The following is a 22024-nucleotide window of genomic DNA, read 5'->3' on the forward strand; positions in this document are numbered from 1 at the left end:
AGGAAGGGCGCACAGCATGGTCGGGTCCCAGGGCGGGCAAGCCTCTGCCTGAAGCAGCCCGTCCCAGAGGCCGGGCAGAGCTTGGTTCCTTATGAAAGGGGTCCCTGGCCAGCTCAGTTTGAGAAATGCAAAAGTTAAACAGACTTGAGACGTTTCAGAACCTTCATCCCAGTGTACATTGTTCATTGTAAGAGGCCATTTAGTGCATAGATCCTCAAACCTGCCTGGCACAGACCATCAGAGAGACTTCAACTCCCAGTGGAGTTGGGGAGGGAGCCCAGAGGATCTGTAGACACAGACAAGCAGGGAGGCAGGCACCTCCCGACCTGGCAGCCCTTCCTTCCTCAGCCCCTCTCCAGGGCCCTGGCCTTGGACGGGCCATTCCCACCGGTCCCCCAGGGCACCTGTGGTAACAGCTCCCAAGCTGGTGGCATTGGCTCCACAGAGCCATTTGTCACCTCTCTTCCCTTGGCCCCTCCTGGTCCTCTGGTCCCTGAGAGCATTTGGCTGGGGACTCAGGCACTTGGGGAACAAGTTTCTCACCAGTCTCCACATCTGCACGTTCCCAGGAAGTTCCCTCGTTGGGCCGGACCTGGCTCCTATGGGCTGGGCGGGGGCTCCAGCTATGTCCCTTCTCACTCCAGCTGCCTCTCCTGGGCCAGGCTCTCTCTCTCCTGCTTTCAAGGATTCTTTTTCTTTCCAAGCTCTTTGCCGTCTTTCCTCTCTGTAGAGGGCAGATACTCCACCAGCTAGAGGGAGGACCCGAGCCGAGGGGCCAGGCTTTCAGACTGGGAGGCGCCTGGGTGTGGTCCAGCCTACCCGTCTCCAGCTCTCCTGCTCCCAGGGCTGCCACAGCCACTCCAACGCCAGCAGAACCCAGTACCAACCCCACCAGGCCCTGTTGCCTCGTCGCCCAGCTCTGGGACCCCACCCCCACCCCACAGCACTTGCTCTGCCTGCTACAGGGTCTTCAAGGTAGGCAGGAAGCCAGGCTGTGGGCAGCTGCTCCTCTGCTGAGCCTCAGCCTTGGCCGCTGCAGGTGGACAGGAAGCTGCAGCTTCCCTCCACATCACCAAGCAATTCCACAGGGGAAGGGGAAGACAAGGCCCCTATATCCCATCCTGGTGGCTTTGACCTTGCATTCTTGGCCACTTCAGATGTCCCCCGTTTGGGGCAGGAGCAGACGGAGAGGGGGCAGGGCCCTGCTACACAAGTGTGGTCCGTGGGCCACAGCTTGTGTCACCTGGGATCCTGTTAGAAGTGAGTCTCAGCTCCCAGACCCACTGGATCAGAATCTGCATTTACAAGACTGGCAGATGACTCACATGCACTTAAAAGTTCGAGAAGCCCTGATCTAGCACATTCTGCCTCAGTGTGCACAGAAGTCTTCAGCTGTGCCCAGCAGGATGTAGCCATGTGTGTCTTCAGGGGACCTTGTCATCTGCAGGGGCTGGGCTCTGTGCCCTCCAGGCCCAGGAATCTCAGGGGTCTTGCCCACTTAGAAGTGCTGCTAGAACTGAGAAAGAACATTTCGTTTTCCCTGGGCTGTTTCAGGTCAAATTGCATAGCCTCAAATTTTATTTTTAAAAGTCAGCCAGAGATCAAACCGTAGCAGCGGGAGGGACTTCTTCAATAAAGTGTCTTGGAAAAGCAGTTTTCCTGTGTACACCGAAGACTCTTCAAAGGGGGACCAGGACCGCTGCAAGGAGCGCCACCTATTTCTTTAAATACCCGAAGATTCTATTGGCTCCAGGCTGGCGAGGTTTTGACAGTTTACACCTGGTGACATTTAGAGACCGATTTTGGAGAGAGCTGAGGGGAGGAGGCATTTGGTATAACTTGACATTACATCCTCTGACTGACTGTGCTCTCTCTTGCCAATATACCATTTGTCTGTAAAACACTTAGGCCCAAAAATAGCTGTACAGATTGGTGTCATTGTGGCTGAAATGAAGGGCAACTGCCCCATCTCTGTGGCTTTCAGACACCCTCAAAATGTCGCGATGAAATGTCCCAGAGGAATTAGCACAGCTCATGAAACCCGACTTCTCAGCCAGGGTGGGGCCAGTCAGAACATGGCGTTGAGACACATGGGACCTCAGAATTGACCACCTAATACTCCAGGGGTGGCACCTGCCCAGGGGCCACGAGACTTAGAGTGAAAGGGGGTGCCGTTCGTAATTGCAGCCGGTCAGCAGGCATGAACCAGGACTCTCCTGGGCAGAACCCAGTCTTTGGCCAAATCCCACCTGTTCAGTTGGCTCTGCCCCCAGAGCAATGAGATGGGGTCCCTGGGGTCCAAGGTGCCGCCTCCTGAGTGCACGGTCCAGAGTGTGGTGACAGGGCTCCCTCCCCACAAAGCAGACCTATTGCTCCCAGTACGGGGTGGGGCCTTCTCAAGGCCACAGGCAGCACAGCGTCTGCCCACTTCTCTTTGGGGCAATGACCGTGTGCAGCTGGCTTTCCCCGCTTCTCTCTGGGGCAGTGGCCATGTGCAGCTGCTTTTCCCTGGGAGTGCAGCGAATATGGGGTCCTCTTCCTTTCCACTTATGTTCAGCTCCCGTGTTTCATTACCAAGTGCATTTTCCACCAAAGTCCAGTAGCAAACAGGCCCTGGCCTTGGAGTTCACCTGCTGTGAAAGGTGGTGTGAGGGTGTCACAGGGCTCAGCAGTTCCACTGACTGCTTCTGACACGCCATGTCCTTAGTGTCCCCTCTGTGGAGCTCTGCCACCTGTAGCTCCTGTGACCCCTCAAAGCATCTTGGCTGAGCATGTTCAGCCCAGTCAGTGGGTCCATCAGCAAGGTGGGACATGAGCCCCATGCCTGGTACCTGGCAGTCCCAGGAGGCCAGTGGAGCCGTGGCGTGGTACTCTGCACCCACCAGGGCTGGGGCCCCAGGCGAGGTCACAAGGCCACGGCACTGGTTCTTCAGTGACCCTAACCTGCCTGTCTCTGTGTGTGGTCCACAGCCCGAGACCGAGGACGAGAAGAAGCGCTTTGAGGAAGGCAAAGGGCGGTACCTGCAGATGAAGGCGAAGCGACAGGGCCACACGGAGCCTCAGCCCTAGACTCCCTCCTCCTGCCGCTGGGGCCTCGAGTAGCCATGGCAACAGGCCCAGTGTCCAGTCACTTAGAAGTTCCCCCCTTGGCCAAAAACCCGATTCACATTGAGAGCTGGTATTGTCTGAAGTTTTCGTATCACAGTGTTAACCTGTACTCTCTCCTGCAAACCAACACACCAAAGCTTTATTTATATCATTCCAGTGTCAATGCTACACAGTGTTGTCCCGAGCGCCGGGAGGCATTCCGCAGAAACCCTTGGGAATGCTTCCGAGCACGCTGTAGGGTGTGGGAAGAACCCAACACCACTAATAAAGCTGCTGCTTGGCTGGACCCACGCGTCCTGGGTAGTCATTTGTCTTGGGGGGCTGCTTTCCCAGGGGGTGTGGGATATGGGGGCTCCCGCGGACAGTCTCAGCCCTCCCAGCACCGGTGTGTGCCCTAGAACCTTAGGCACAGCCACACCAACTGGTGTCCAGCTGGTGACTCGCTGGCTATGAATGCCCATTTCCCATGGGGCCCTGGTTTGGTGTCCTGGCCCCAGATACCCCAGCTCCCTGGACCTCACAGGCAGCCCTGATGCTAGGAAGATGTGGGCTCAGGGCCACACTGCCTGGTGGGAGTGCCAGCACCCCACAGCCCCACTGTCTGGCGTGCAGAAGATGCCGGCTCTGAGCCTGTGTGGCTTTCCTGTGACCAGGGTGGGGCTGCTTGGAAAGACTCGGAGGTGATGGTGTGGGAAGAGCCGAATGTGGCCTGGCTCAGCATGTGGGAGCCCCAACCTGACCCAGCCTCTTGCTAGAAACTGCCCAGACACCCCCACATCCTGTGTGAAGGAGCCCCCCAGCTGGCGCCAGGACCCTGTGCCTAATGTGGAAACTCCCCTAGCCACTCAGGCAGGAGGCTGCCGGGATGGCTTATGGGGCAGGGGTCTGAGGGACAGCACGAATATGTGTCAGTGCCATCGGTGTGAAGCTGTGGGCATACGTGTCACTGACATATCTATGCATGTGTGTGTGCATCTGTCTCTGCATATCTGTGAGCACGTGTGTGGTGAGGGTATCGCTGCAGCACGGTTTATCTGTGCATCTGGCCCTGCCAAGGCCACTACAGGGGCCAGGACCCCACCTGCATCCACTGCTGTAAAGGAGGCTCCAACCAAGCATGCCCAGAGGTGGCATCTGGGAGAATGTTCCCGACTCAGTCTGTCCCTGAAGCCCCAACATCTGTCCTGCCGCCTGGAGAAGACTGGCCTGTCAACAGCTGCGGTCTCGCACAAGGCTCCCTCTGGCCCCTGGAGAGCGAGGACTTGGCTCCAGATGTGCAGAAACACCAGCCAAGAGCTTGGGAATCTGTCCCAGGCCCCAGTCACGGCTGACGGGCTTATTTCCTGTCTGGGAGGGGGTTGGGGGTGGAAGGGACAAGCTCAGCCACATGAAGCCTCTGCCACCCCACCCTGCCCCTTGGCCCCCTGGGGCTGGCCTCAGCCAGCCTCGGCCCCCAGCTCCACCCATGACCCATTCCAGTGGTGCCCTGGGTTCAGAGCGATGAGGAGGCCACCCTTCCCAGCAAGCAGAAGGCCCAGGGCTGGCCACAGTGGGGCCTGAGCCCAGGGGCTCACTGAGGGGACCAGGTCCTCAAAGCACCCACATCCTTCACTTGAAGGTGGGCCCCACATCAGACTCCCTAGTTCAGTCCTGGCTCAGCCACTCATCCGTGTGGTTTTGGGCAAACCAGGCACCTAAAAACCGCCTCCCAGGGGCACCAAGCCCTTTGCAGCAGACCTCAGCACAGCACGAAATAAGCCAGGGCCCCAGGGCAGCCATCAGAGGCCATCTCCCACCTGCCCCAGAGCCAGCTGAGGCCGGGCAGAGGCACTGGTGCAGGCAGTGGGTCAGCTGGGCTGGCTGAGGGAAGCCAGGCCCAGACAGAGGCATGGCTCTCCATGGCCGTGTGTGCAATCTTAACTGTGGTGTTTCTAAGTGGCATGGCTCTCGGTAGCAATAATTAAGTGCGGCGTTTCTACCGTTTCACCCCGAGTCACAGGCGAGACATTTAGAAACACCACCCTTGATTACAGCTGCCTTGTGCCAGCCTCCCACTGCTGGTGGCCTATTTATAACCAGGGCCACCTGGAGGGGGACCGACCTGTCCACAGAGGGCTCACTGGGGGCACTGAGGGCCCTGGCTGTCCCAGAAACCGCAGGGAGTATAGGTGTGCATGGCCCCGGGTTCCTCCTTGCCCAGCCCCACAGTTATTGTGGGGCCTTTCTCTACAAACACTTCTTTTGTTTCATGGGACAGACCCTGAGGCCCATCCTGGGCCCCCTAAAAGCTGTTCAGGGACCTGGGGTGTGGGGACAGTTTAGGCAGGTGCAGGCTGTGGAGCAGCCCTGGCCGGACTGGGCAAGCTCCAAGCATCTGTTTTGGCTGCAATCGGTTTGGGTCTCCTGGTCAGGTGCCCACTTTCCTCCAGACACAGGGGCGTCTAGTCACGGATGTGTCCTGGAGGCATGGAAGAACACTATGCCAGGCAGCCCTGGAGGCCTTGTGCCCATTGTGTATGTGGTCACGGGCTTTCTAGAAGAGACAGGCATGATCCTCAGGAGGCATCGTCTCAGGGCTCCCATCAAGGAGCAGAAACTGTTCCCCCTGCATGGGGCCAGCTGAGCCTGTCAGTCTATGGGAGACAGCCTGTGCTCTATGAGGAGTGGTGATGGCATGAGGGCTCGGGAGGGAGGGGCGGAGGGGCAGGAAGGACGGGAGGAGGGGAGACGGAGAGGGGTTCAGGCGCTGGGCTGCAGACACTGGCCTCTCCCGGCTGGGCGGTGGTGCTCAGAGTTTCAGAACATTTCTGAGCCTGTAGGGGTGGCGGGGACCACTCGGCAGCCCGGTGGCCCGTCCACTTTATTCCCTCAATGGACTCCCCAGGTCCAGGGAGCAGCGTGAATCCGTAACTGGTCCAACCTTGCCCCTCGCTGCCCCTGATCCAGACTGATTCCCAGTTCCTAGAAGCCGCTGGCCGTTGGTCCCGTGTCCTCTCCACGCCCCGCCCCGATTGTTCATCTTAGATGCGGCTTCCTCCGAGAAGGCCTCCCTGAGCCCCAGCCCTGGCCCCAGGTTCTCAGTGTCCATTTCGGCCCCAGCTCCCTCTGGCCCGCGGAACCCCAGAGCTCCAGGCCTGGGTCTTGCCCCGGCGTCTAAAAGCGGCGTCGGGAGTGTGCACAGAGCCGAGCTGGGAGCCAGCGGCGCCGCGCTGTCAGGAGGCGCCACCGGCCCAGGGCGGCTCGGCCCGGCCGCGGACGGACGCGAGGGCACGGCTGGGCTGCGGACGGACGGATGGACGGACGGATGGACGGACGGACGGACTGACTGAGACCGACAGACGGCCGCGGATGCGGCGCCTCGGAGCGGGCGGAGGCGGGGCGGGCCGAGGGGCGGCGCGGAGGCCCCGCTGGAGACATGCGCCCTGCTCCGCCCCCCGCCCCCCGCCCCCGGCCGCCCGGCGCAGCAGCGGAGCGGCGGGAGCGGAGCGCGGCGGCGGCGGAGGCGCCCAGGGGAGGGAGGGGCGGCGGGGCCGAGCCCACCGAGCGGAGCGCGCCGGCCGCCGGTGGTCGCCGCCAGCATGCCCCGGCCCACGGGCCGCTCCGCCGCCAGCCACCCCCGCGGCCCTCGGCGGCCCGCGCTCGGCCCAAAGGCGCGGGAACCGCAGCCGGAGCCGGAGGCGGGAGCAGCGAGCCGGAGCCCCGGACGCCCGAATGCAGGGTGAGCGCCGCCGCCCTGGCCCCTGGGGGCGGACGGGCCGGAGGACCCCGGGGGGAGGACACGGCGGGAAAGGAAGGGGCTTTCCGCGCCCTCTTGGTCGCGGGGTCCGTCCGAGGGGCCACGAGCGGCGCTTAGCGCTGGCACCCCCCAACTTGGGGACCTTCGGGGTAACTTCCCCGGGGCCAGCCCCTCCCTCCGTCCCCCTGCATCGGGACCTGGCAACGCCGTCCCTGGGGGCTCTCAGGGGACGGGGGCGGGGCGGTCTGGAGATCCCGAGCCCGCCCCTGCTCAGCGCAACCCGGAGGGGTCCGGAGGCCGCAGTCCCGCCAGGTTTCCCAGGCAGCCGCTCGGACGCGCCCTCGGCGTGGGGCAGGACTCGGGGGACCCACTGGGGACCAGCACGCGAGAGCACGCGAGTCGAAGCGGGGGTTGCACGAGCCGTGGGGGGATTGGAACCCTGGGGGGTTGGGACTGTAGGGGCGGGGACTGGGGGGGGCGTGCCGGAGATGTCCAGGTCTCGCGGTGCGCGTCCCTCCCTGGGCAACGGCCAGGCCGGGCCCCGTGGAACAGATCGGCTGCAGCGCGGGCGGAGACCAGCGTGGGGGCGGAAGCCGGGGCGCAGCCAGAGCCCGGGGAATCCTTTCAAGTTCTGGGTTCTCTTTGTTGCGCAATGGGGCCTCGCGGCCGCGCGGCCTCATTGGCCCAGAGCCGTGACGTCACGGCCCGGCCACGCCCGCGGGTCTTGCGGAGGGAGGCCCGGTGGGTCCCAGGCTGGTCGCACCTGCAGTCAGCCCTGCAGTAGGTGGGGAGGTGGGAAGCCGGGTCCTGAGATGCTGCGGGATGCTTTAAGTGCCCTGCAGGAGAAACTTCCCAGCAGGAGACAGTGCCATCCTGGGTCCCGTCGGCACTGTGGGGATCCCAGCCTGGGGTCTGGCCCTAGTGGCCCCTCCATTCTATGATGAATGAACAGGAAGGGTGCAATCCGTGTGTCTGTGGTCACTGTCCCAGAGCCAGACGGACACTTTGTTCCCACACAACCAGTCCTCTGTCACTCTGCACTTGGAACCCGGTGTCCACGCCCCGCCCCCCAGGACATTCCTCTCCCATGCCAGGACTACAGTACCCAGGAGTGCCTGTCCCCAAACCCAGCCCTGACACTATCCTCTCCGTGTTGCCCTGAGCTTCTGCCTGAAGTATTCCCGTCTGCAGTGTGGGAACAGTGAGACCTGCCCTGCAGACCTGAGGCTCAGAAAGAACTCAGCTCTAGGGACAACAACAACAACAACAACAACAAAATGCCCTTTTCCCCAACAGTTTAGGGTTTGAGAGGCCAGGACTTTGGTGTCAGGCAAGTGGAGTTTGGATCCTGGCTCAGGCATGTGCTGGCCAGGGCAAACGGCTTCACCTCTCCCTGCTTCTGCTGGACAAGCTTTACAGTGGGGAAGAATTTTGGGGGCGCTCACTGGAGAAGCATCCTCGTTTACAAGAGGATGCACGTGCCCCTGCCCACAGACCTAGAACCTTTTTTTTTTCTTTTTAAGACAGGGTCTTGGCCGGGCGCGGTGGCTCAAGCCTGTAATCCCAGCACTTTGGGAGGCTGAGATGGGCGGATCACGAGGTCAGGAGATCGAGACCATCCTGACTAACACGGTGAAACCCCGTCTCTACTAAAAAATACAAAAAACTAGCCGGGCGTGGTGGCGGTGCCTGTAGTCCCAGCTACTCGGGAGGCTGAGGCAGGAGAATGGCGTAAACCCGGGAGGCGGAGCTTGCAGTGAGCTGAGATCCGGCCACTGCACTCCAGCCTGGGCGACAGAGCCAGACTCCGTCTCAAAAAAAAGAAAAAAAAAAAAAAAAAAAAGACAGGGTCTTACTCTGTCACTCAGGCTAGAGTACAGTGGCACAATCACGGCTCACTGTATCCTTGACCTCCCCAGGCTCAGGTGATCCTCGCACCTCAGCCTCCCAAGTAGCTGGGACTATAGGCTCACACCACCAGCCTGGCCAATTTTTTATTTTTTGTACAGACAGGTTTTCACCATGTTGCCCAGACTGGTCTCGAACTCCTGGGCTCAAGCCATCCACTCACCTTGGCCTCCCAGAGTGCTAGGATTACAGGCATGAGCCACGAGCCACGGCACCCGGCCTTCAGACCTAGAGCCTTTCCCTGCAGTAAGGCACCATTAGGCTAGACCAGAGGAAGAACTGGCACCGTGAAGGGCTGGGCTGGTTGCAGCCTATGGCTCCTTCCTCACCACCCTGCACCAGTAATCAACACGTGGACGGGTGGGCTGGGCTGGGCCAAGGTCACAGGGGCTAGACAGAGCCTGTTGGGCATCTGAGGGAAGGCCTCCCAGTCTCACAGCCGAGGCGGCCCTGGGCAAGTAGAAATACATGTTGACTTGATAAGTGCATGGTGAGTCCAGTTTCCTATTTGATAGCGTAAAGACCACTGGTGTCTGCAGCCCTCTCGCCCACAGCGATTACTCACACTCTGCTCTGAACCCCCAAAAGGCTGCCAGGCACCCTAAAGGCTGGAGGTGGCCCGGTGCTCCCCTCACTCCTGAGGCTAGTCTGCCCCAGGTCCTGGTCCCAGTGAATATGTATCTCCCGGCAGGTCTGAGGCTCCCCAGCACCTCCAAGCTCAGTGTCTTGACCCATAAGAGACAGCACAAGGCTGGGCGCGGTGACTCATGCCTATAATCCCAGCACTTTGGGAGGCCCAGGCAGGCGAATCACCTGAGGTTGGGAGTTCGAGACCAGCCTGACCAACATGGAGAAACCCCATTTCTACTAAAACTACAAAATTAACTGGGCGAGGTAGTGCATGCCTGTAATCGCAATACTTTGGGAGGCTGAGGCGGGCAGATCACAAGGTCAGGAGTATGAGACCAGCCTGGCCAGCACGATGAAACCCCATCTCTACTAAAAATACAAAAATTAGCTGGCCATGGTGGCACATGCCTATAACCCCATCTATCCAGGAGGCTGAGGCAGGAGAATCGCTTGAACCAGGGAGTCAGAAGTTGCAGTGAGCCGAGATCATGCCACTGCCCTCCAGCCTGGCAACAGACCAAGACTCCATCTCAAAAAAAAAAAAAAAAAAAAAAAAAAAAGCACAGCTCAGTGAGCTGGGAGGGCTTTAAGAGAGACGTTTATTTAGATGGGGAGGCTTTGCTGAGTGCTTACTATGTGCCTGTCTGCATTCTAAGCACTTTCCCTGGCATAGTGCAGTAACTACCCACAACGTTTTTCAAGGTAAGTATTATGTCCAGTTTACAAAGGAGAAAACTCAGGCACAAAGGAGTCACATGACTCACTGGGAAGCTGGTCTTGGGGCCCTGCAGCCTCAGTGGAGTCCACGCTCTTTCTCACATACCATGTGGCCTCTACACTACACTCAGGGTGGTTCACGAGACACGGGAGGGGCTGGTAGAGTCCAAGGGACCACCCTGCCTCCCACACTGGGTCTGGGATGGGGAAGAGGAGGCTGCTGTGCAAGCAGACATCTAATAAACGTTTGGGAAGGAATTTCCCTGGCTACAGCATCCCCCCCCCCCACGCAGGAGGCCAGCGAAGGAGCCCCAATGTCGCCCAGACTAGGCTCCTTCCACGGGTCAGGGGTCTGGGCAGGTCCGGGACAGGGGCACCAAGATGAATGAGACACATTCCTTGGAGCCTCGGAAGGTCCAGGGGAAGTCAGGCCACAGACAGACCAAAAGAACTCCGGACAAGAGGCTAGGCACCGTGGCTCATGCCTGTAATCCCAGCATTTTGGGAGGCCGAAGCAGGTGGATCACCTGAGGTCACAAGTTCGAGACCAGACTAGCCAACATGATGAAACCTCATCTCTACTAAAAATACAAAAAATTAGCAGGGTGTCGTGGCGGGTGCCTGTAATCCCAGCTACTTGGAAGGCTGAGGCAGGAAAATAGTTTGAACCCAGTAGGCGGAGGTTGCAGTGAACCGAGATCCACCCTGGGTAACGAGTAAAACTCCATCTCAAAAAACAAAAGAAAGAACTCAGGACAAGACAAGCAGGAGGCCTGCCAGCTGGTGGCTGGGACATCGCTGCCTTCCCTGCCCGAGAGCCAGGGGCCTTGACTAAGGCAACAGTGGCCCCCCACCTTGAGCTGGAGATACTTCCTCTCTGGGGGACATGGGGCGTGTCTGATGCTGTAGGTGCCCATGAGGACCGGAGCATGAGAAAGAGAGCAAATGAGGCTAAATGCACCCTGGGTGAGAAGGGCCAGTTAAGTGTGATCAGAGCACAAAGTAGGCCTTCACTTGGCACTTGGCTTCTCCCACATTGCCTGCCTGGGTTGCAGCCAGAGGGCTGCCAGGCTGGGAAGGGTGAAGGAGGAACTCGCTGCCCAGCCCTCTGGCAGGATGGGTGCTTCCCTGCTCCCTGCCACGTGCCTGCTGCCCAGCATCCTGTGTCCCTGACTCACATGGAAAGGCCATCGGCACTTCCTCTGACTTCAGAGTCAATCTCTGGTCTGGTTTACGGGCCGTCTCTAGGCCCTTGCTGCCCAAGCCAACCAGAGCATGAGACTAGCCACCACCCCAGAGCACCCACTGTGTGCCAGACCTGGGCCCAGGGCTACAGAGATGTGGCTGCTGTCTACCTCAGCCTCCCCGTGGAAGAAGCACTGCAGTCTCTTAGAGGAGAAGGTACAGTGACCTCGCCCCAGCCATACCACTGCTGTGTGGGGGCTTTAACCCCCGCCCAGGGTTTGGCTGTGGAAGGCCAGCTGGGGGCTGACATAGCAGACTGCCTGCCCCCTCTCAGGGTGGTCAGGAGAGTGGTGACCAGCTCCCTTCCCCAACAGGTCACTTGGGGAACAGGAGAGGGAAATGGAGGTTCAGGGGGCATGGTCCTCCTGGACATGTCCTCATGTGGCCTGATGAAGTGGAATGAAGGCAAGCGTGGCAGAGGTGTCCACTGTGGGGGGCTCTGGCATAGGCTGTGTGAGGATTCTAGAACATTCGATGACAAGAGGACTTGTTCTGGGATAGTGCCAGGGCATGCACAGGGCAAGAGTGCCCATCTGGACCCACCATGGCTGGTTCCCTGAGGATTCAGGTAACCTGGAAGGAAACCCAGATATTGAGCTTTGACCAGGAGTGGATGGAAATGAAGGAATACACACTTACTGGGCACCCCCGTATACAGCCCCTGGATGTCAGGGACATGGGCAGGAGGGTCCTCCCCGGGGGTGGAGAGGAGGGTGCAGCCTGATGTAAGCCAGGGCCAGATAGGTCATGGTGCGCCGGGGCCTTCCCTGCCTTAGGGCATTTGTGCTGCTGTAACATAGTACTTAAGACCCAGTAACTCATGACGAACAGATTTATGTCTCGCAGGTGTGAGAGCACTCGCCCTGTAATCCCAGCTACTCAGGGAGCACTCGCCCTGTAATCCCAGCTACTGAGGAAGTTTAGATGTGAGGATCACTTGAGCTCAGGAGTTTGAGACCAGCCTGGGCAACATAGTGAGACTCTGTCTCTAAAATATAAGAATAAGGCCGGGTGCGGCGGCTCATGCCTGTGATCCTGGCACTCTGGGAGGCTGAAGTGGGCAGGTCACTTGAGGTCAGGAGTTTGAGACCAGCCTGGGCAACATGGTTAAACTCTGTTTCTACTAAAAATACAAAAAAATGTAGCCGGGCATGGTGGCACATGCATGTCGCAGCCACTCGGGAGGCTGAGGCACAAGAATGGCTTGAACCCGGGAGGTGGAGGTTGCAGGGGCTGAGGTGGTGCCAGTGCACTCCAACCTGGGTGACAGAGCAAGACTCAGAAAGAGAGAGAGAGAGAGAAAGGGAAAGAAGGGAAGGAAAGGAAGGAAAGGAAGGAAAGGAAAGGAAGGAAAAGATACACACATATATATAAATGTTTTTTTCAAAAAAGAAAAGCTGAGAAATCCAAAATCAAGGTGCTGGCAGGTTTGGTGTCTGGCAAGTCCTGGTCTATGCTTCAAAGATGGTGCCTTGAATGCCATGTCCTTTGGAGAGGAGCAGCACTGTTGCTCACATGGCAGAAGAGAGAAAGCTCCCTGAGAGAGAACTCACCCCCAGAAGCCGTTTTGTAAACACATTAAACCCACCCATGGCCTAATCACCTCTTAAATGTTTCATGGCCAGGCACTGTGGCTCACACCTGTAATCCCAACACTTTGGGAGGCCAAGGTGGGAGGACTGCTTGAGGCCGGGAGTCTGAGACCAACCTGGGCAACAGAGCAAGACCCCATCTCTACAAAAAAATTTAAACTAGCCAGGCAGGGCATGGGGCTAACCCCTATAATCTCAGCACTTTGGGAAGCCAAGGCAGGTGGATCATGAGGTCAGGAGTTCAAGACCAGCCTGACCAACATGGTGAAACCCTATCTCTACTAAAAATACAAAAATTAGCCGGGCGTGGTGGTGTGTGCCTGTAATCCCAGCTACTCAGGAGGCTGAGGCTGGAGAATTGCTTGAACCCGGGAGGTGAAGGTTGTAGTGAGCCAAGATCATGCCATTGCACTCCAGCCTGGGTGACAGAGCAAGATTCCGTTTCAAAAAAAAAAGTAGCCATGCATGGCAGTGTACCCCTGTAGTCCCAGCTACTCAGAAGGCTGAGTGGGGAGGATCACCTGAGCCCAGGAGTTCTGTGCCGCAGTGAGCTATGATCTCACCACTGCACTCCAGCCTGGGTGATAGAGCAAGACCTCATTTCTAAAAAAATAGTCTTACCTCTTAATACTATTAGAATGGCAATTAAATCTCAACACAAGTTTTAATTAAATTTCAACATGAGTTTTGCAGGGCACGTTCAAAGTGTAGTGCTCGCCATCTCCCATCCCAAGTGCCCAAGGGCTACAATGCTGTCGCCAGAGCAGAAGTCACTGAGTGCCCATTGCCACCCCCTACAGATGCTCGTGGTCCCCAGCATCCCTGAGCCGCCAGGAGTGAGGGCCTGCTGCTCCCCGAGACCTGGCTCCAAGGAGGATGCCACGGCCGCCTGTCAGCTCCGGTCTGCACCATGAGTGATGAGCGGCGGCTGCCTGGCAGTGCAGTGGGCTGGCTGGCATGTGGGGGCCTCTCCCTGCTGGCCAATGCCTGGGGCATCCTCAGCGTTGGTGCCAAGCAGAAGAAGTGGAAGCCCCTGGAGTTCCTGCTGTGTACGCTTGCGGCCACCCACATGCTCAACGTGGCTGTGCCCATTGCCACCTACTCTGTGGTGCAGCTGCGGCGGCAGCGCCCCGACTTCGAGTGGAATGAGGGTCTCTGCAAGGTCTTCGTGTCCACCTTCTACACCCTCACCCTGGCCACCTGTTTCTCTGTCACTTCCCTCTCCTACCACCGCATGTGGATGGTCTGCTGGCCCGTCAACTACCGGTGAGCACGTGAAGCTCTGGGGTTCTTGGGGTTCCATGCAGGCATGAAAACAAAGACATGTCTGGTGTGCCCGTGTGCACATAGGAGTGGCCACACCTGTGGCATGCTGGGAGGGCAGGCAGGCTCAGGAGGGGCCGCTGTAAGCTGCTGGAGGCACACACGTAGCTTTGCATGGGTAGACACAAGCAGCCAATACAGAATGCTTGGAAGAGGGACGTGTGACAATGTTCATAGTGTCTCTTATGCAAGGAACAAGGCCCCACCACACTGGCTGTGCCATGACTATGATGTACTGGGGGGTGTGGGGTGCCTGGGTGGTGAGGATCCCCTACAGGTCCCCAGAGGCCTGGGGAGGCCCCTGTGGGTGACGCCAGATCCCTCTGTTCCACCCTGCCCCATGCCAGGCTAAGCAATGCCAAGAAGCAGGCGGTGCACACAGTCATGGGTATCTGGATGGTGTCCTTCATCCTGTCAGCCCTGCCTGCCGTGGGCTGGCACGACACCAGCGAGCGCTTCTACACCCATGGCTGCCGCTTCATCGTGGCTGAGATCGGCCTGGGCTTCGGCGTGTGCTTCCTGCTGTTGGTGGGCGGCAGCGTGACCATGGGCGTGGTCTGCACAGCCATCGCCCTCTTCCAGACGCTGGCTGTGCAGGTGGGGCGCCGGGCCGACCGCCGCGCCTTCACTGTGCCCACCATCGTGGTGGAGGACGCGCAGGGCAAGCGGCGCTCCTCCATCGATGGCTCGGAGCCCGCCAAAACCTCTCTGCAGATCACGGGCCTCGTGACCACCATAGTCTTCATCTACGACTGCCTCATGGGCTTTCCTGTGCTGGTGGGTGACAGCGTCGGGCAAGGGAGCCTGTCTCTGGGACAGCCCTGGGACTGCTCAGACTCCAGGCATCAGGTGGTTGAGTCCTCAGACCCAATCCTTTGAGATGGGCTTGATCATTGTCCCCATTTTCCAGATTCGGAAACCGAGGTTCAGAGAGGTGCAAAGACCCGCCTAGAGTCAGGACAGCCTGGTGGGACTCGAGCCCACATCTGGCAACTGCAGGGCCCGGGCCTTCCTGCCACAGTGCAGAAGAGTTTGCTCCCCTCACCCAAGGCCTGTTTTTTTGTTTTTGTTTTATTTTATTTTATTTATTTACTTATTTTTTTGAGACAGAGTTTTGCTCTTGTTGCCCAGGCTGGATGTGCAATGGTGCAATCTCAGCTCACTGTAACCTCTGCCTCCTGGGTTCAAGCGAGTCTCTTGCCTCAGCCTCCCAAGTAGCTGGGATTACAGGCACCCGCCACCACGCCTGGCTAATTTTTTTAATTTTTTTAATTTTTACTAGAGACAGGTTTTCACCATGTTGGTCAGGCTGGTCTCAAACTCCTGACCTCAGGTGATCCGCCCGTCTCAACCTCCCAAACTGCTGGGATTACAGGTGTGAACCACTGCATCCGGCCTCAAGGGCCGTTTGATGCAGAGGTGGGATAGCATACCCATGGGTTTCCTGGTGGATCCAGGTCCCAGGGTGGACAGAAGGAGCTTTGGTGCCATAGGTAGGTAGGGGCGCTGGATCAGGAGACAGAGCAAGGCCAGGGCGGGCCTCAAATGTCTGTTGGGGAGTTGCGCTTGATACTAACTTCTGGGGAAGACCAAGGTGAGGGCTGCTGTGAGAAAGGCCTTGCCAACAAGAGTCTGAGGTCCAGAGGGGCTGCCTAGGGTCCTCTTGGTGAAGCTGGGACCAACTTGGCCCAAAAATTAAGTCTGGACTCAGTAGCTAACCCCTCCCCACTGCAGGACTCTCCGCCCGTCCCCGAAAGGTCTGCAGTGAGACAGGGAGAGGACTGGGGCAAAGACTAGCCTGATGTGTTTCATCCAAGCAGCAGGCAAGACTGCCTCCCCTGAGTCACTGCAGGACATGAGGACACGGGCTCCAGAACAGTGACTCAGGGGCTGGAGCTTCAGAGTCAGAGCCTTGATCAGGAGGCAGCCCCCACTGCCCCACCCTCAGCAGTCCTGGCTCCCCCCAGCTAAGGGTCTTCATGTGTACAGTGGGGCCTGGCGGCCTGGCCCCTGTGCAGATGGAGGGCAGGGGCTTCGTGAAACAGCAGAGACCCACGAGGCACCTCGGGAGCAGAGTGGGGGCAGTGTGGGGGAGGGGCGGGCTTGGAGGGAATTGGAGCCATCCCCGCTTCTCTTAAGGACAGGGAAGAGGTTACAGCTTGTGGGGCTACTCCATGCTGCTGTTATAAAGTGTCCAGAATCTTCACCCTCTAGAGCATGGGCTGTTCTTAGCCCATTTTCCAGATGAAGACACTGAGCCCCAAAGAGGTTTAGCAGCTTTCTGAGGGTCACATGGCCCACAAATGACAGAACGAACATCCCCACATCATCCACACTTTCACTCTTTTGTGGCAATCACTTAAGTATCGCTCTTTGGGACACAGCAATGAGGTCTCTCCTGGGAGAGGGGGAATGCAGGGTCCCTGGGCAGGGACCCAAAAGCAGGGTTAGGGCCGAGGAGGCCACTGGCTGGGAAGCGGGGGGCAGAATCTTGAATAGGCTTGAAACCTGGTTCTCTAAGCCTCAGTTTCCTCATCTCAAAGGGGGTGGCAGCCAGGCACAGTGATTCATACCTGTAATCCCAGCACTTTGGGAGGCCGAGGCAGGAGGATCTCGAGGCTGCATTGAGCCATGATTGAGCCACTGCACTCCAGCCTGGGTGACAGAGTGAGACTCTGTCTCACAACAAAGCGGGGAGGAGGTGGTAATCCATGCCCCACTTCTCTCCATAGGCAGCTAGGAGGGAGACAGAGCAGGGCCGCCCACTGCTGCCCAGCAGCCAGGTAGCTCCCGGAGGGCGGGGCCTCCCACTGCCAAGCTCAAGCCCTTTCCTCCCGAAAGGCCCCTTCTCCTTGGCAGGTACCCACCTGTCAGACCTGCCGTACACATGGGGAGACCGAGACTCGGGGAGCTTGTGTGATGGTGGGGGGGTCCTGCAGGTGCCAGGCCAAGCCCTGTGCCCACAGGTGGTGAGCTTCAGCAGCCTGCGGGCCGACGCCTCAGCGCCCTGGATGGCGCTCTGCGTGCTGTGGTGCTCCGTGGCCCAGGCCCTGCTGCTGCCTGTGTTCCTCTGGGCCTGCGACCGCTACCGGGCCGACCTCAAGGCTGTCCGGGAGAAGTGCATGGCCCTCATGGCCAATGACGAGGAGTCAGATGACGGTGAGGATGGCCTAAGAGTGGCCCTGGGGAGAGTGGTGTCTGGGAGAGGTCATTGGGGTTGGCAAGAAAACGGCTGTCAGGCAACCCCCCTAAGGTAACTTCATTCTCAACCACCAGACACCCCTGTGTCACTCCCAGAAGTACTTAAATGACCCAAGCCAGGTTCCCACAGGGCACTCTCCTATCTGGCTTGGCTGCCCTAGGTTCCAAGTAATGGGATGTTCTGGTTAACAGAGAGCAGGGTAGACATGTCTGCAAATGCTCCAGCGGAGCTCCCGGGCTCACCCCCCAACCTCAGGGATCCCCAGCAAGCTGCCCTGGGGGCTCCTACAGACCCAGGTCCTGTCTGGATACCATTATCAGCAATACCATGACCCTTGGCCCAGCCCTTGCTCTGTCCAGGCACTGCTAGCCCTTTGTATGTGTTATTTAGTCCTCCCAAGGTCACCTCAGGTCCCACCCCATGTCCTAGATAAGGAAGCAGTCTCAGTGAGTGAGCTCCCTGCCCTGTCTCACAGTTAAAGGGTGGCATATTTGGGATTTGAACCCAGAACCCCTCCACTTCCCTTTTCAGCTAACCAGCCCCCACCTCGTATATGTCTGTTGGGTCAGGGGGTCCCTGAGATTCCCTCCCAGATGCCCCCAAGTTTCCATGGCCCTAAGGCTCTGCCTGCCCCACCACCCCCCGCCACTCTACAGAGACCAGCCTGGAAGGTGGCATCTCCCCGGATCTGGTGTTGGAGCGCTCCCTGGACTATGGCTACGGAGGTGACTTTGTGGCCCTAGATAGGATGGCAAAGTATGAGATCTCTGCCCTGGAGGGGGGCCTGCCCCAGCTCTACCCGCTGCGGCCCCTGCAGGAGGACAAGATGCAGTACCTGCAGGTGAGCACAGGGCTGGGGGAGAGGCCGCACCTGCGGGTGGCGGGGTGTCCTGACCTCCCTGAGGCCTCTCCACTTGGAGCCCATCTCACGCCTTCTGCAGTTGCAGGGGTGGCTGTCACCATCCAAGGACGTGCTGGCCAAAGGTCACACAGCCTGTGTGGGTGGGCCCCAACCGCCACCCCCATGGTCCCTGTCACCTGAATTATCTCCTGCCGGCTCAGTGTCCTCAAGGAGCGCCCTCCCCAACCGACCCCAGCTATCTGGCACAGCCCTGCGGCTCGGAGAGACTGCGCCAAACCTCACGGCTCCCAGCCAGGCTGCCCCGGCGCGCAGCCTGATCCCTGACCCATGGAAGGCCCTTCCCCGGGGTGGAGAAGGGTTTGTCCCCGTTTTCCAGGAGGGCGGGTTGTGGTAAAAGCCGCGTCCTGACAGGTCCCGCCCACGCGGCGCTTCTCCCACGACGACGCGGATGTGTGGGCCGCCGTCCCGCTGCCCGCCTTCCTGCCGCGCTGGGGCTCCGGCGAGGACCTGGCCGCCCTGGCGCACCTGATGCTGCCCGCCGGGCACGAGCGGCGCCGCGCCAGCCTGCTGGCCTTTGCGGAGGACGCACCCCCGTCCCGCGCGCGCCGCCGCTCGGCCGAGAGCCTGCTGTCGCTGCGGCCCTCGGCCCTGGACAGCGGCCTGCGGCGAGCCTGCGACTCGCCCCCCGGCAGCCCGCGCCGCCGCCCCGGGCCCGGCCCCCGCTCCGCCTCGGCCTCTCTACTGCCCGATGCCTTCGCCCTGACCGCCTTCGAGTGCGAGCCACAGGCCCTGCGCCGCCCGCCCGGGCCCTTCCCCACTGCACCTGCCATCCGCGACGGCACCGATCCCGGAGAGGCCCCGACGCCCCCAAGCAGCGCCCAGCGGAGCCCCGGGCCGCGCCCCGCTGCGCACCCGCACGCCGGCTCTCTGCGCCCCGGCCTGAGCGCATCGTGGGGCGAGGCCGGGGGGCTGCGTGCGGAGGGCGGCGGCGGCAGCACCAGCAGCTTCCTGAGCTCCCCCTCCGAATCCTCGGGCTATGCCACGCTTCACTCGGACTCGCTGGGCTCCGCGTCCTAGGACCGCCGGCGCCTCCCCACGGACACCAGTCAGGCCAGGCCGCCCTCCGGGGCCACAGCACCAAAGACGCCCGCCTCCGCCCTGCGCGCAGACATGCACCACCCCTCCCAGGGGTGAGGGGGCGTTGGCGTCGGCGTTTGTCTTCCGGCTTCTCTCAGCTGGCCTTGTCCCAAGGGCGACGGCTGCACCGCACGACTGCGCTGGCACCGCATGTTCCTGGCTGAGTGAGGCCGGGCCTGGGGAACTGAGTGACATCCCAAGTTTGGGCTTGGGTAGTGAGTGACATGTGCACGTCCAGGTGCGCCATCACCAACCCTGGGCAACAGGACATCGGGAGCAGGGAACCTGAGACAGGGCCACTGCGGGACCGAACAAAGCCCCGCCTTGGAAAGGCTGAGCTGGAGCCACTGGACTCCCCAGGGGCTTTCCACCCACACTGCACCATAACTGCCACACCCGGGGGTGGGGGTGGGGGTGGGGGTACAGAGGGTCTCTAAGCACAGGGGTCTTCAGAGCCCAAACAAGCTCTGATCAGGTATCCCTGCTTCCGACCTGTCCTGCCTCAGTTTCCCCATCGGATGAGCAGGTGAGCACGTTAACTCTCAGGGCTGTTTGAAGTCTCTTGGTCGTAGGCCCTGGCCACTGAGTGGCCCAGGTGTGAGAGGTCGTCTAGGGCTCTCTGTGGCCTTTGTGGAGGTCTGTATTCAGCGTGTGGCCTGGTGTGGCCCCCTAGGCCTGAGGCCTCCTACTCTCAGTGCCCCCTACCCCCTTGGGAACCCACACTCCACCCCAGCTAAGCACAACACTCTGCACCACCACCACTGGCACCTCAGCCACCTTGACCACCGTTAGTGTCCCCACCCTCATTACTCTGCCATCGTTGCCTGTTCCCACCACATCAGCTCCCTCCGTCGCTCCCACCATGTGTGCGGTGCAGGCAGAGAGCACGAGGGCAGCAGGGCCTGGGCTTCCGTGTCCCCACGTCATCCGCAGCCTCACTCCCTACCCGTGCAGGCCTGGCTAGGAAGGGATCCTGGCAGGGGCTTCCAGGTTCTCGGCTCAAGGCCTGTCTCTGGGCAGGCGTCTAACCCCTGGGAGTAATGTATTTCTTTGCCTTCCCTCCTGGGCAGACCCCTTACAGGCCTGGGCATTGCCATGGGCCCTGGGTCTTCCCAGGCTAAGGAAAACCAGGAACGGCTATAACCTTGAGCTGGTGAAATAGGGCAGATGAGAAAGCTGTCTCCTCCAGACTCCTACCCCTATGCAGCGGCCCCACAATATGAAAACCTGGGGTAGTTTCCAAGGTCAACATAGAGCCTGCCTGTGCCCAGTTCCTTCTGGCCGTCAGGTGGCCAAGCCTATCTCATCACCCTTCAGATAGGGTCCTACTCCCAGAAGAAGCTGCTGGGGTGGGGTGGGGTGGGGTGGGAGGCTGCCTAAGCCTGTCTCTGCTTCAGAGGCCCCTCCAGTCCCTGGCTGTGGGGTAACTGGGGGTATGAGCTGTGGCCACAGGTGAACAAGGCAGGGAAGTGCAATCCAGCCCTGGCCGCGAGAGGGGCCATCTCTGGCCAATGCTGCTGTGCCTTCAAGGACTGACAAGTTACGCAGGGGCAGAGGTCACCAGCTAGCCATCGTCTCCTCCATCTGGGGGGCGTCTGTCCACTTGTCACCTTAGGTTTTCACTCATTTATCACCTTGGGGTTTTGCTCTGTATGTTTCATATCCAACGGCAATACTTACAGGGGGACACAGTCCCCTAAATCACTCCAGTCCTGTGGTTTTTACAAAAATAAAGGGGGGGACCCTGGGCCTGGAGTTCTCTCCCAAACTTTGTCCGGCCTCCAGGCCTGTTCGCTGCGTTTCTAAGGAACTTGACCCTGGCCTCACTGGGGAGGGAGTTGTCTTCATAGCACACCCAGAGCCAGGAGTCCCTTTGTAGTTTTTTGACAACTGAGCATTTATCTTCTGTACAGGACCCAATAAAAACTTCCTTATGATTTGCACCTGGCATTCCAAGGCTGGTTTCATGGAAAATCCTTCTACAAGCTCACAGCAGGGCTGGCCAGCTGCCCCTTAATGTCTTCCTCTGGAACCTGAGTTCTGGTGCCATTTTTGGGGGTTGGACTTGCTCTCTGTCTTCAGACAAATGCTCCAGTCCCACCAGCGAGTGAGGAGTGAGGTGGTCCTGGAGTAACAACAGGATAAAGCAGTGGGGTGGGCTCTACAGCCCACCAGTGGAGGAAAGGCCCTGTTAGCCCAGGTGGCAACCCCTGCCCCAGGGGTTGCTCAGTCACCGTGAGCTTGACTGAAGAGAGTGAACAGGTCAGGGCAATAGGAGCTGGGCCTAAGCCACCTAGGACTTGTTGAGCCCCTGTCCCCGCGCGGCCTTCCTGGAATTTGGAGGAAGGACCTTTGGGTCTGCAGTGCAACACCGCCACCTGGTGGACTGCAGAGGGATTTGTCCTGGCCTCTACTCCACCCCACACCGCAGGAAGCACAGACCCGTGAGGCCAACCTGGACGGCGACAGCCGGAACCCCCACCCTCGCCCCAACTCCAGCGAGCCCACTAGGTGCGACTGTGGAGCCGGACTTTTGAAGGACCGTGGGTCCTTCACGCGTTTGG

General features: G+C 59.6%; 2 protein-coding genes across 4 annotated transcripts in view; both read left to right on the forward strand.

Moving 5' to 3' along the window:
- ACOT7 (acyl-CoA thioesterase 7) overlaps window positions 1-3394 on the forward strand; it is a 132874-nt gene extending 129480 nt beyond the window's left edge. For all 3 annotated transcript variants that reach the window (XM_007980774.3, XM_073007893.1, XM_073007894.1), the window contains one exon: window positions 2971-3394. In XM_007980774.3, coding sequence (XP_007978965.1) covers window positions 2971-3069 — 99 coding nt within the window. In that variant the 3' untranslated portion in view covers window positions 3070-3394. The remainder of the gene's footprint in view (window positions 1-2970) is intronic.
- A 3163-nt stretch (window positions 3395-6557) lies between these two features.
- Window positions 6558-21410, forward strand: GPR153 (G protein-coupled receptor 153). Its single transcript, XM_007980781.3, has 6 exons — window positions 6558-6826; window positions 13737-14202; window positions 14607-15036; window positions 17226-17418; window positions 18118-18302; window positions 18735-21410. Exons 2-6 carry the CDS (start codon window positions 13847-13849, stop codon window positions 19398-19400), a joined length of 1830 nt encoding a protein of 609 aa, XP_007978972.1. The 5' UTR covers window positions 6558-6826; window positions 13737-13846; the 3' UTR covers window positions 19401-21410.
- Window positions 21411-22024: the final 614 nt, after the last annotated feature.

The sequence above is a fragment of the Chlorocebus sabaeus genome, chromosome 20 (assembly GCF_047675955.1).
Source record: "Chlorocebus sabaeus isolate Y175 chromosome 20, mChlSab1.0.hap1, whole genome shotgun sequence".
Classification (NCBI taxonomy): Eukaryota; Metazoa; Chordata; class Mammalia; order Primates; family Cercopithecidae; genus Chlorocebus; species Chlorocebus sabaeus.

Coding starts and splice junctions, on each gene's coding strand:
- GPR153 (XM_007980781.3), top strand. CDS start 13,847: ATGAGTGATGAGCGGCGGCTGCCTGGCAGTGCAGTGGGCTGGCTGGCA. Junction 15,037..17,225: donor TCATGGGCTTTCCTGTGCTG/GTGGGTGACAGC, acceptor CTGTGCCCACAG/GTGGTGAGCTTCAGCAGCCT. Junction 17,419..18,117: donor TGACGAGGAGTCAGATGACG/GTGAGGATGGCC, acceptor GCCACTCTACAG/AGACCAGCCTGGAAGGTGGC.